This window comes from Canis lupus, chromosome 10 (assembly GCF_048164855.1).
Source record: "Canis lupus baileyi chromosome 10, mCanLup2.hap1, whole genome shotgun sequence".
Lineage (NCBI taxonomy): Eukaryota > Metazoa > Chordata > Mammalia > Carnivora > Canidae > Canis > Canis lupus.
Window position 1 is genome coordinate 23,765,438 of NC_132847.1, and position 14,484 is coordinate 23,779,921.

The 14,484-nt window shown below is 42.5% G+C and overlaps 1 protein-coding gene across 2 annotated transcripts; it reads right to left on the reverse strand.

The window, feature by feature from the left end:
• Positions 1 to 7,040: 7,040 nt before the first annotated feature.
• Positions 7,041 to 14,280, reverse strand: CDKN2AIPNL (CDKN2A interacting protein N-terminal like). Of its 2 annotated transcripts, XM_072841054.1 has the most exons (3): positions 13,989 to 14,273; positions 12,410 to 12,509; positions 7,041 to 7,409 (listed from the first exon to the last, which is right to left on the reverse strand). In XM_072841054.1, exons 1-3 carry the CDS (start codon positions 14,225 to 14,227, stop codon positions 7,398 to 7,400), a joined length of 351 nt encoding a protein of 116 aa, XP_072697155.1. In that variant the 5' UTR covers positions 14,228 to 14,273; the 3' UTR covers positions 7,041 to 7,397. The 2 variants fall into 2 exon arrangements, with proteins under 2 accessions (XP_072697155.1, XP_072697156.1); XM_072841055.1 differs by lacking the exon at positions 12,410 to 12,509 and having other exon boundaries at positions 13,989 to 14,280.
• Between the last annotated feature and the right edge of the window lie 204 nt (positions 14,281 to 14,484).

Below are 14,484 nucleotides of genomic sequence, written 5' to 3' on the forward strand. Positions count from 1 at the left end.
TAAACTAGGTAAATCTTCTAAATGTGTGGCATAGCAGGAGGCTAGAACTAAGTTAACAACTTATTTTGGTATGAAGCTGGATTCATGCTAAAGTTTAAATGCATTTGTGGTGCATTTTCTCTGCAGTAGTACTAACATAGAATGCTCTGTGCACATGGCACTATTCGAATCACTTTAACGTATATGACCACATTTCAGACACACGGTAATCCTGTGAGGTTGGTACAGTTATATTACAGATGAGTGTAGTGTACAGACAGATTAAGTGACTTGCTCAAGATCAAGCTAGCAAGTGATAGAGCTGAGATTTGTATCTGGGCAATCTGGTCTTTTAGCCAAGAAGTAGACTATTCCTTAAGAGATATTAAGGGATTGAGTTCTGTTTTAGAAAATCTATTAGACTTTAATATGTCCTCCTGTTTTTAAAAATACTAATCTATTAGTCTAATTATTTAAAGTCTAATAGACTTTAAAATGCCCTCCCATTTTTAAAAATACTTGAGTTTAGACTTGGGTACAGACTGGTATCTACCCAGTGAAGACATTTTCTCGACCACCATTTTCTCCCTCTTCATTTTTGTTTTGCATATAGGAACACTTTCTAGTCTCTGATATAAAAGACCTATGACTTTTCTATAAACCACATTTTTTCCCCTTCATCCTTCAGTCAGTACCAGTCCCCACACCAATAAAAGTTCCACGAATAACTTCTAAAACTGATCTAAAAAGTCTTATTCCTGTAGGTGGAAGATAGTGGGGAAAAAATCTATTAAAGGTGCCTTATTTAATAACTGTATTTTCTGCTCAGTAAACAAAGTACCTGTCTACTTCATTGATTCACTTAGTACTCCTAAGAAAGAACCCTGGGACTCATAAAGTACAATTTAGAGTGATGTCTAAGATATTTTGAGCTCTAAGTTCTCCCAGGTTTTAAGAGATAGGGATCAACTTTTTAGGTCTCCATGGTATTTATTACAATTCCTTTCTTCTTGCATTTAGTATAATGCAGAGTCCCAAGGGAATCTCAGTTATGTGGGGATTATTATGTAAATAGAAAAGTCAGTAGTTGGAAAGCTTTAAAGGTAAATGAAATTGTCCAAAGAGCAAGGGCCTTGTGCCAAGGGTAGCCCTGTTACTTCAGTTCCCATCTAGTTAGGAAAAAAACAGCATCTGTCCGATAGGAGTAAAAAGATTAGTTATCTTTAGTTCAAGTGTATGACAGAGAAGAGAGATTAGAAACAAAGTTTTATTGTTTACTTCTCTATCTTTGAAAAAGAAGATAGAAGTGTGTGTGCCATTCCTCTTTCAGTAATTTTCCTACCTCTCCCTTCCCCCAGCTGCATTGGTTTAAAACGGTTTTAATAATGTCTTGAGGTTTTTACATCTCCTATTCATAGCATGGGCTAGGACTTTTTTTTAGTTGGGCCAGGAAGACCAAATGAGCTGTGCCTTGCATAAACCTTTTTGAGTATATGACCACCTCAAGCTCAGCAACGTGAGCTCCTTGCCAGTTGAAATCAAGAACCCTGGAAAGAAGGGCTCCAAGCTTCCTCGTTGGCATATGGAGGATTCAGGCTGGGTGAAAAGCCTGTGTGGGCTTTCAGGAACTGCCACTGAGTTGAGTGGTAAAGCTTGGCCACATGATGCTTTTATCAGTCACTTGTAGAATAATATGTTTGAAAAGACTAGAGAGAATGTACTCTGCTGACAAAGCAAATAACTTTTTAGCTGGTTAGAGAAGTCTTTATATGGTGACAGTCTTGGTTTACAAGTATGATGCTTCTGCAGTGTTTTGCGGAAAGATGTTTTTAGCCATCTAAATAAAGTCTGACCTGGAAGACTGGGATCCTTAAAGCTGCTGGGTTGGGTACTTTTCTAGAGAGGATCAGAGCTTATCTCTAAAAGGATCTCCTCAGGGTCCATCAACCTTTACCATTTAGTTGTCAGTCTTCTGGGATGCAGGAGGGTTTCTGTGGTGTCTTGAAGGCTGCCAAAATGCAAACATTAAGAGCACTTAAGGCAGACCTCTTAATGCTGCTTCCTGTCTACAGCCGAAGGTGTAAGTTGCCCTTTCCCTTCCCCCTTTACGAACCAGGCCTTTGGCCAAGAATAGCACCGCCCACCAACTGAATTGGACTGGCTGCACTCCTGAATAAGAGAATGCCAAATGCAGAGAGGTTTATACCTCTTTGGCCTCTGTATAGTCATTTTACAAAACTGAGTTGGGAGATTTTATGTTACTGTGGTAGTTGTGAGTATAAAGACCACAAGAAACTGGAAGCTTCTTGTCCTGGTAATATCCTGGGCAGAGAATAAGAAAAGAAATCAGATTCCAGCCCATGTCAGCTAAGGCCAAAGGCTTGGAATATCACCTCCAAATAAAAGCTGGATTAGTAATCTTGCTGTTTTAGTGGGCTGTGGTTATAAGCCTGTACCGGCACAAGCACCTGAATCTGGTTTCAGGTCGAGACTCCTCAGAACAGTTGGAAGGTTGCCTTTAGAAGGAAGACAGTGTCGATCCCAGGGATGAGTACAAGGGATCTTTTGCAAGCCAGCAAGAGATTGATGAACCCATCTGTCCAGGGAGACAGTTCCCCTCCCTGGCTTTTATTAGCCCTTACACGTTGGTTCTTTGATGGGCTACATATTCCTTTGCACAGAGCAGCTCGAGAATAGCACAGTCCTCAGGGCACTCTCTCAAGACCAAGTGTGACAGATCAGGTTATAAGAGCAACAATACAAGTACAGTTCCAAAGATCGGAATATAAATCCAAATAAAAGGAACCTCCTTTTCAGGTAGCCTCTGGAAATACGTGCACAGGCCTGGGCAGGAGGCCAGTAGGACAGCAGAGAACATCCAGGATCCTAGCTCCAAATCCTCTGGAGACACTGATTAGCAGGTTTCTGGGTTTTGTTATAAAAGAAAAGTAGTCATAAAAAATAATTTGGTAAACGCAAAAGTAGAAGGAAGCATGAGTCATTGTCTTGCCACCTGAGAAGTTGAAAACAACTGGTTTAAGGGGAAGTGGGACTGTAGGTGATAGTCCAAGCCCAAGTGTTCCCAGTCATCTGGGGCCCACAACTCACACCAAGTGGTACAGTCTCATCGATTTACACGGTGAGACTTGGGCAATCTGCAGTGCAGCCGGTTATAGGGCAAAGGCCATGTTCATGGAGAAAGGAGCATATCCTCTGCCTTTGCAAGCCCCAGACCCTAGATCCAGGTGGTACAGGGGTTCCAAGGTGCCTAGTGTTAGAGGAGAACTGCGGTGGACCTGTAAGCTCTGGCCATCTGCTGACCCTCTCTCCTCATCCCAGAGGTTCTGCTTCTACCTCCCTCTCCAGGACTGCCAGGCATTTGATTGAGTCTACATCGTTCAGGGCCTGCTGGCATTCATTTTGTCAGCGTAACTACATAGTACTTAATGGGTGCCAGTTCATGTTCAGCCCTACTCCACAACTGGAACTGAAGTGATCTGCCCTTCTGCAGCCCTGGGGATGGAGCCTGGTCTTGTGGGGCTTATTGTGGCTGCTCATTTTTCTTCTGTGTAAGTTTGTTATTTAAAACATGTTGTGTTTTCCCCACTTGGCCTCAAAGGGAGAGAAGGGTTGGAATGAAGCAGGGACAGCTCACTAAATGCCAGGTACTTAAAAAGGAAATTTTCCACTGAATCCTCCAATAAAGATCAAAGTTAAAAGGATGAGGGCAGCCCTGGTGGCTCAGCGGTTTAGCGCCTAGCCCAGGGTGTGATCCTGGAGTCCCGGGATCGAGTCCCATGTCGGGCTCCCTGCATGGAGCCTGCTTCTCCCTCTGCCTGTGTCTCTGCCTCTCTCTCTCTCTGTGTGTCTCTCATGAATAAATAAAATCTTAAAAAAAAAAAAGTTAAAAGGATCATCCCCCACACACACACTTTGAAGATCCTTACACTGAGGTGAAGTAAATCAGGAAGAAATTCTCTGCCAGTTCACATCTAGGTTCAGTTAGATATTCTTAATATGAGAAGATGTCAAAGAGAAAGGAAATGCAGCCTAAGCAGTGAGATTCTGGTCCTAGGATTCACAGCAAAGCAAAGGCTTTAGTAATCAACAGGCCTAAGAGTTCAAGGTTGAACTGTTAATTGCCCTTTCACTAAGCCAGGACGACCAAGACCTGCCTCAAGATGCCCTAACAGGGCAGCCCGAGTGGCTCAGCGGTTTAGCACCGCCTTCAGTCCAGGGCGTGATCCTGGAGACCCAGTATTCCAGTCCCACGTGAGGCTCCCCGCATGGAGCCTGCTTCCACTTGGATTATTTCTAAAGAGCCACCCATCCTTGCTTGACAGTACTGTCAAGGAAGAAAGTTCTGGTTCACATGCCTGTGACTAGGATATGTTAAGCTAATTTATAGTTCCTTCTAAAGGGAACTTCATAGTATCAATCTTTCTTTCTTGATTCCTAAGGGAGTCTGTTCAGATGATGTGTGTGTGTGTGTGTGTGTTTTAAGATTTTATTTATTCATGAGAGACAGAGAGAGGCAGAGATAGAGGCAGAGGGAGAAGCAGGCTCCATGCAGGAAACCCAATGTGGGACTCGATCCCAGGACCCTGGGACCATGACCTGAGCCGAAGCCAGACACTCAACCACTGAGCCACCCAGGTGTCCTTCAGATGATATATTTTGTTACCCCCACTTCTTCAGCTGGTCCTCCTGTCTGTGGGCAAGGCTTCAGGCCGACCGACCTCCCTGACAAGAGCACATATGCAAAGAACTCTGTCCCTACTGCTGGCATCGTGAGAAAAACAACCAAAATGAGAAAGGGTAGCCAACACACACTGCCACCCCTAGACCTGGAAGTCCTAACTTGGAAGGGACAGAGTAAACTTTGGGGAAGAAACAGAATCTTGTCTGGCTTGCTTTTCACTTAATCAATAAATAGGCTCTTTAACGTGCTTGCTACGTATTTATTTTAATGAAAAGCCCAGAGAGATTTTTTTCTTCCCCCAGAGTTTATGTAACATACAATTTTTACATAATATATATTATGTATATGTAATATATATTTTGTAACATTTATTTATATAAATATGCGTGTATATACACACACACACACATCTATAATCTCCATGAAGGCAGTTTTCTTGTTGTGCATTCAGCATTCATTAAAGGAAGCAATTTCCATGACTGTTTAAGTTCTAAAACTCTTGCCTCTTAAAGATCTGTGTTTAGTCCTACAGAACCAAAAGGTGTCCCTGAACTAGTCAACGATGAGAGCCATGACTAGATGATATACTTAGACCGTAGTCTTCAGACTCCAGAAGTTGACAGGCTCTTTCCAGACAAGAATACCCAGCAGAGACTTTAGAGCGAAGAACAGAGAAACACAGAATTACCTGACATTTAGAATAATATAAATCTCATTTCAGATGTGACAATGTATTTTCAGTGCCGTTTACTACAAATAGCAAAGCCTCAGGATGGGCAGGGGAAAATCCGTGCCTCTGCAAAGGTACAGAACTCATCAGGTGGGCTATAGACTCTAATGAATATTGTAAAAAAAAAAAAAAAAAAATTTAAAAATTCTGGGTAACATAAAAAAATCATGGTTAACTGAGCACCCTAAACTGTACTGTTAGTACTTGCTTCTTACAAGGTCTTGAGACTTAAGTCTTGAACAGAAAAGATGCTCTCACACCGCCTCTCTTGTATTTCCCAACTTGTAATACGGTTTTTAAGCCTCACAAATTTGTATAGGTGACCAAAAGAGAAAGAGGCTAGGGTGCATGTGAGGAAGAGTCTCAGGCTCACTGAGCACTGGCATAGCCCTGCAACATCATTGTCTTTGCCACAGCTCTTTGTGCTAGGTATTTTTATGATCTCCATTTCCCAGGTAAAGCTAGGGAAAGAAGTCACTTGTCCAAGGTTATATCAGAGACCTTGACCTCACTTGGTCCACTCCAGTGATCACTACAGATTAGAGCCAGAAACTGCAGAGATGTGACCCATCCAAGGTGTGATGCCTGGCCTTAGGCTTGAGCGATGGGTGAGTCATGCCACTCGTCTGTTCTCAGGCAACATGCTCCCACAGCCAGCTCTCCTCGTCAGCATTTCTGGTTTTTTAATTATCTCGGTTTACTGTTGGTTAAGCTAAGACTGGGGCACTGTCTTATTCACTATTATCCCCAATACCAAGCTCAGTGATGAGTGAATCCTGCTGTGATTGTTATATTGCTGACCCCAAATGAAGTCCTTCCCTCAGTAATTATGCCTGGAGGTAATTTCTTTTTTCTTTTTTTCTTTTTTTTCCTCCTGGAGGTAAGTTCTTAATGGTGAGTATTAAGTAAGAAATAGAGGGCTCCTGGCTAGCTCAGTTGGTAAAGCATGGCAACTCTTGATCTCAAGGTTGTAAGTCTGAGCCCCAACTTGAGTGAAGAGATTACTTAAAAATCTTAAAAAATAATGAATGTGAGTGGAAGAGGAGGGATAAAGAGAAAATTAACTAAAAGGGGAAAATTACTGTGAGAATTTCAGAGCAAAATAACATTGTACTAAACAGGTATTTCTTCAGGGGCTATATGCAAGGCAAACTCCTCAAGTCTAGAAGACCAAATCTTCAGGCTCCCTCCATAAAAAGAGAATGTGGGCTTTACTCAGCTGCCTGGGAGACCTCTAGAGATTCTATAAATCAGCTGGCTGCCTGGACTAAGCTGTGGCTTCTGGTGTCCATTTTTTTAAGATTTTATTTATTTATTCATGAGAGACACACAGAGACACAGGCAGAGGGAGAAGCAGGCTCCATGCAGGGAGCCTGATGTGGGACTCAGTCTCCAGGATCATGCCCTGGGCTACAAGCAGTGCTAAACCACTGAGCCATCTGGGCTGCCCTCTGGTGTCCATTTTAAAATATGGCCAGATGCCTTTCCAAAACTGCCTCTCCCCATGAGCTGGTAGGTACCTGAGGCCTATGACTTGATTCTTGAAAAAAAGATGGGATAAACTTCAGAAAGGAATATAATAAGAGCCGGTTTGCCTCAGTGCAAGGGGAAAAAGACCATAAAACAGAATCAGACTTGAAGATACATTATTAAAAAAATTCAAATTATAAAATTCATTACCTGCAGTTATTACAACATAAAAAAATAGGCATTTTTAACAAAAAGTTCGACATTCAAAAAATTTTTTAAAAAGGGCATGATTTATAAATACATAAATATCCATGCACACTTTTACAATGATAGCTACTAGAAGCATGAGACCTTTTAAAACTACAATCTAGACAAGATTGTCATTCCAACTGCCTTTTTCCTACATGCTGGAAATATCAGGGATCTTATGAGAGCTCCTGTGGTCAATGTCACATTCATCCCCACCTCCTTCCTGAGCCTGTAGCTGATGTTGAAAAATGTGATGAATCTTCTGCCTTAACTTTGATGCTGGGGAAAAAAGAGAAAAGGTTATTTTGCCATGTAGTCCAGCAAATCAAATTTATAAATTAAAACACAGCAGTGATATAATATTTATGTACTACTCAGATGGAAAGTAAACTCAGAAATTATTTTATTACATACAGAAAATTCAACAAAACATTTTAACATACTATCCATTTGGAAGCTAAAGCCTAATTTTTGTCTTGACACCTGTGATCTATAAATGTTCACAATTTAAAGTGATAACAGAAATACCTAAAATATAACTTTCTTCATGGCATGCTCTTCAGTGAAGGGTTCTAAAAGCAGAATCACACAAACACTTACTGTTCTAAATTAAAATCAGTTGAATCCAGGTAGTAATTCACAAGATTTCACACTGACTCAGGATATTTAGGAGATGTGAAGGTTATGTATTTCTGGATTTCACACTATTAGAAACTGTAAACGCATGTCTTCAAATAGTGGCGAACTGAAACAGATCTATTCTTTCTGGGTGCTCTCTAGCACCTTTGGTAAATTTAAACTTGGCTTTAGACAACTTCTAAGCTGGGTGTGAAGAAATCATGGTTGGCTGTCACCTTGTATTTGAATGGATTTCCTTAACATTTAGCAGTGGAAGTGAATCAATCTGAGAGTCTTTTTAGTAATCAGAGTTTTCAAGGTATGACCTATTTCCTAGCTAAGCCTGTCACTCCAGTCTTTTTGAGCAATGAAAAAGCAAAATTCCTCAGGAAAAAGAAAATGTAAAATGTCTTTCCCCTTTTAGGAGAATGCAGTATCACCTAAGGAAACCATCATTACTCCAAAGGAAAAGAAAATCCCCTAAGACATCTTTCAGATTTCCCACAGGACAGACCAAGACTACAGCAGCACAGAAGCTGCCACAGCTTTGGCTGCTCCAAGTATGGTCTTTGACACAAGGTGTTGGCATGTGACTTACTCATCCTGGGCACCAGGTAACAGACTGCATATGGGGTCAGATACATTTTCTAGCTTTTTCTCTTTCTAGTGGATAAAGGGAAAAGGTAGCTCCACTAATCTGACAGGCTGTATTTGTTTTAATACAAATACTGCTGCCTTAAAATCTTTCACCAAGGGAGTGGCTATTCCATTACCTTAGACCTTGCCAAGACTGGACACAGTGCACAGAAAAGAACTTATTGAAATGCAAGTATGCTTGTTTTCCTACCTTCTCATTCACATTTCATATTCAGTCACTTTCCATACTGCCATTTTTCTTGTTGGATAAAAATGTTCTCAGGAAAAATGGGCCAAGAAAGTAAGTTAACAAATTCTTTCTGTGAGCCAATAATGATAGCTTTCTAGTTAATCATTCCTCTTTTTCTCCTTAAGACAATGGCTTGGAAATATTAACTCTGACAGTCGTAGTAATGACACCCTTCCTGAGTGAGCTGCTGCTGTTACTGTTTGCTAGTGGGTAAAGCTGGTCCACCACAAAGGCTCCTCGTAGGTGTCTAGGGATGACTGAGATAGATAACTGAGATTGTTTGCTCAATGAATTTGAATCCATAGAAAAATCATACACTGCAACTGCTTGATAAATACCACCTGTCAGAGAACAATGCTCATTTCTTAGATCAAAAAAAAGAAAGAGTTGGATAGACTACAAAGATTTATTTGCCTCAAAACTACAGAAAAATATATATATACTTTTTTTTAAATATATTTATACTTTTTTTTAAAGAAATTATGTCCTAAGTTACCTTCACTGTCCAGTCTCAAGATGCTAACGATACCAGATGACTCATTTCTACTTGCTAGCTAGCATTAAGACCCACCTAAACTCTAATTTTAGAGCTAGAGATCTATTCCAGGCAGAACTACGACAGACACTTTCAGGTGCATGGCTCACTATCAAGGTTTTTTTTTTCTTTTTTTTTTTCTTGGTATGAGGGCTGGCAATGTTGCTTAATGTTCGCCAGCCTCTATTACATGCAAAAACTTCAGGCAAGAAACAAAAGAACTGCTGGGAAGTTCCCATGAATCTTTCCAGTGGCCTCCCAGGGTGGCCTTCAATGGAGAAGGGACAGCCTTCCACACCACACAAGTCTGTCATGGCACATGCGTCAGAAGATTCCTTCTCAGGATTGAAGTATCTAGAAATCTAGAAGAGTCTTAAAAACTGGCAAAGTTACAAAATTAATTTACAATTAACAGATTAGAGAAACACCCTGGCCCAACATACATACATATATTTTCTTCACATTGGTCTATGGACATACCTATCAATTACAAAGTCTTAGTCTCCCCTGGTCTGCGATTCAAACACCATGAAGGGTTTATCTCTAATATCTCTAATATTCCAGCATAACTAGAAAGACTACAGCTATTTACAAGACAGAAGTACAGGGGTGCCTGGGTGGCTCAGTCGATTAGGTGTCTGCCTTTGGCTCAGGTCATGATCCCAGGGTCTTTGGATCAAGCCCCACATTGGGCTCCTTGCTCAGGGGGGAATCTGTCTCTCTCTCCCTCTGGCCCTCCCTCCCAGTCATTCTCTCTCTCAAATAAAATCTTTAAAAAAGAGAAGTACAACAAAAAAATTGATTTGAAAAAACAAGTTTTGGGAATGCCTGGGTGGCTCAGCGGTTGAGCATCTGCCTTTAGCTCAGGGTATGATCCCGGAGTCCTGGGGATGGAGTCCTGCATCGGGCTTCCTACATGGAGCCTGCTTCTCCTCCCTTTGCCTATGTCTCTGCCTCTATCTCTATGTCTCTCATGAATAAATAAATAAAATCTTAAAAAAAAAAAAAAAAGAAAAGTTTTAAGGAGGTCAAAATACCTCTTGGGAGTAAAAAGCAAAGAAAGAATCTGCCACAAGCAGTTAGGAAGTAAAAGCTCATTCTTCTCCTGCCTATCCCTCCTGGTGGAGTGCACTCAGGTAGCCAGCAACTATCTAGTTGTGACGGAGCCCTAAGGAACCTCACCACTATGGGACACTGATGGACTGCCCTGATATTTTTTTAAAGTATTACATGAGACAACCCAAAGAGTCACAAACTTCCAATTCCTGACCCCAAATCCAGATTTTTTTTTTTTTTAAGATTTTACTTATTCATGAGAGATACAGAGAGAGAGGCATAGACATAGGCAGAGGGAGAAGCAGGCTCCCCAGGAGGAGCCTGATGTGGGACTCAATCCCAGGACTCCGGGATCACGCCCTGAGCCAAAGGCAGACACTCAACCACTGAGCTACCCAGGCATACCCCAAATCCAGATTTTAAATAGTACTTTCTTTAGCAAAACTATCTGAAATCAAGTGGGGTGTACTATTTGAGACTGAAGTACTTTCTGGGAAGCTAAGGCTTTGATTAGTTCCTTGATATCCATACAGAAGGGAACCTCTTTATACACCCTACCTAAACAAGACCCAACAGGAGTGAGGAAAGGATTTACCTATGTTTCTGAGGACAGAAATAAAACAGGGGCCTGCAGCCTTTCACTCTCTTGTTCTGGTCAATTTTGTAAGCATTTTCTGAGCTGCTCTTAGATAAGTCTACACTAGGTTTTGGAGACATGATTAAAACTTTAGGCACCATCTCTTCCCTCGAGAAGCTTACAACCTAGAGGCCTAGGTAGAGTGCAAAAGAAACAAACTTTGGGGGAGAGGAAGCAATTAATTCTGCCTGAAAAGGCCCAGGCAAATGAGAAAAAACATGTCTAGGGATACCTGGGTGGCTCAGTCGGTTAAGTGTCAGACTTTGGCTCAGGTCTTGATCTCAGGGTCCTGGGTCGGAGCCCTCCATCTGGCTCTGCACTGAATAGGGAGTCTGTTGGAGACTCATCTCCCTCTTTCTCTGCCCTCCCCGCCCCCCTACTGCTCATGCTTGCTCTAAAATAAAAATCTTAAAAAAAAAAAAAAGCAGGTCTTAGGGGATCTTGAAAAGCCATTGGGATGCCCAGCTTTCTACCATCATCTGAGCTGCTTTCTACCACACTCTCCAATGCTCTAGCACCAGAACCCAGATACAAGGCTCCACAGGCAATAAACTCACCATGTAAAGTCCTCAATCTCAGATCAGACTAAGTCCTACAGAACAGGGAACAGCTGTATGTGGGCATTATTCCATCTACATTCCCATCAGCAAGTCAGATGGGCCAAACAAGTCTTATTAGGTCCTTACCCATTGGGGTAAAGATGAATTAATGTTACCAACAAGATTTTTTAGTAAGTGGAAACTGTAGCACTCTCACCACAAATTAAAAATTAAGCAAAAAGCTCAAAACAATGTTCATAAAGGAAACTTAGAGGCTGAATTTATCTATTACTCCACTAACAATGTATAATTTAGTTATCTAGCTATGAAAAGGTTTATACCATTTACAGAGAAAGAAAAGTGAAAAGGCACCTAAGTGTCCACAGATAAATGAACGGATAAAGAAAATGTGCTGTTATACATATGTATATATAATGGAATACAACTTTGCAATGAAAGATCTTGATATTTACAACAACATGGGTGGGTCTAGAGTGCATTATGCTAAATGAAGACCAATGAAGACAAATACTGTATGATTTCACTTACATGTGGAATCTAAAAAACAAAAAAACAAAAAACACCCCAAATGAACAAACAAAACAAATTCATAGATACAGGAAACTGTTGATTACTAGATTGGGGGGGGCGGGGCACAGAGGTGAAGGAGATTAAGACCTACAAACTTCCAATCATAAAATAAATCAAGTCATGAGGAAATGATGTATAGCAGAGGATCCAGTCAGTAATACTGTAACAGCTTTGTATGGTGACAGATGGGTAACTAGACAATAAGTAGAGATTATTTTGTAATGTATAAAAACGCTATAATGTACATCTGAAATGAATAGAATATTGTATATCAATTATACTTCAGGAAATTTTTTTTAAAAATTTAATAAAAGGACTTAGATCCTTGAGCAGTAAACATATGCTCTAACACATCAACATAAAAGCAGAGGCCATTAACTCTATATCATTTCAAATGCACTTAGAAATCCTGTTTACCTTTTTCATTAATTCACTTCGGGTAGTAAACTGTGGCAGGTCTTCTACTTCAATCCCATCAGCCATTTCCATCACTTTGTCTAAAAGGTCTTTGTTGTAACTGCACAATAAAAAGTAGTTAGATAAAAAACCTTGGAGGAGGGATGCCTGGGTGGCTCAGTGGTCGAGCATATGCCTTTGGCTCAGGGCATGATCTCGGAATTCCAGGATCGAGTCCCACATCGGGCTCCCTGCATGGAGCCTGCTTCTCCCTCTGCCTGTGTCTCTCCCTCTCTGTGTGTGTGTGTCTCTCATGAATAAATAAAATCTTTTTTAAAAAAAATCAAAAACCCTGGAGGAATTACTTGTCTCTGTGGGCTAACAAGAAATTGCAGCTATTCCAACTCTCAGAGTTCTGATGCGATACTACAGGGGAAATGGCCACATGTTCAGCAGCAGGTTGGAAACCGTTTTTCTGGCTTGTGGATTCAGAAGTGACTGTAGGAATGCCAATAGAGCAGGTGTTTCAAGATTTACAAAACAAAAAAGATCTGCAAAAATAGAGGCAACTATACATCTGGCAGTACATATTAGTGGATACGGTATGAAGGCCAAAATTTTTTATTTTTTAAACACGGAATTTTGGTCTAATGTAAACAACATCATTTCTTCATTTTGTCCAATTTCGGACACCTTCCTAATCTTGGAACCCATTAACTAGGATTTCCCAGGGGCACCCAGAAAAATAGAGAAAAAGCCTTTGGCACTGCTTCTCCAAATCCTGTTCTATTAATGCCAACATCTGACAACAAAACCAAGTGGCTAAGAGTTGGAGGGAGCACGTGATAGAGTCAGCCAGTCATAAGGGGCAGAGAAATCAGGACGAAGACAAATCATCTTACTGTCCTAACACAATTCCGGGACACTCAAACAGAAGATTGTGGGAGCCTCAAGATTTGACACCTTCATTTGAGGGGGCACTTTCAGAAACAGTACTTTGAAGGCATCTGTTATTTTCACAACAGGAAAAGCAGAGAGGCAAAGGCTGGCTCTTACTAAGAGTCCAGCAGACTGGGGAGTGGGGAGAAAAAGCCAAAGGCCACATATTACATGCTGCCATAAACGGTAAAATCCACAATCCTGCCAGAAGACCTCCTCTCTCAGCTTCTTCGTATGGACATGGAAGGAATCTCGGTTTCTGTCTCTGCACGTTTGCCACATGGGAGGAAGGAGCAAAGACACAATGGAGTTCACAAAGGTGATGTTTTAAGCTAAAAATACTACAAATAACTGGCATTTAGGTGCCCACCATAAATTGAGCTCTTGCTAAACAGCAGCCTGTACTAGGTGCCTTTTCTTTTTTCTTTTTTTTTTTTTTTAACTCTTTAATATTGTAGCCATCACAACTCATTTTCCAAAGGCGGAAACTGAGGCTCGGAGAGGTTAATCGTCTTTCCAAAGAGCGCGCGGATCTGCCATCGGCCGGGCCGGTGCGGCTGGAGGCTGGGGCGGGGTCAGCCCTGGGCAGCAGGCAGCCCTAGGGGAGGGCTGCGGGTCTGCAGGCGGAGGACGGGGTCAGCCCTCCCGCAGGGGTTCGCACCTGCAACCCAGGAAGAGGTGGTTGGCCCACACCATGGAGAGGGACAGCAGCTGGTCCAGGCGGCCTCCGCCATCGGGAGGGTCGCGGTAGTCGGGCAAGTGGCGCAGGATGAATTCCATGCGGGCCTTCCATTGCTTCTCGCTCTCCGAGTAGGAGCGGAACTGCTCGGCGAAGTCCGCAGCCTGCCGCACCCCCGAAACGAGCTCCTCTACCGCGGCGGCTGCCTCGCCACCCACCATGGCGCCCGCCGCCGCCGAGGGCCGCGCCCGCCCGCCGCCTTCCCGACTCGCACCGCGCCGCCTCCGCGCCGCTAGAGGGACCCCGGCGGCGCGCGACTGCTCCGGAGGACCGGCCTGGAGCGCCCTCCGCGGGACCGGCGGCCTCGCCGGCTCCTGCCCGCTCAGACCTCCCCAGCCTGCGGCGCCTGGCGTGCATCTTCTGCGGTAGAGGCAGGCCGGTTCTCAGTCGACCCTGCGGGGAACCGGTAGGGAAACTG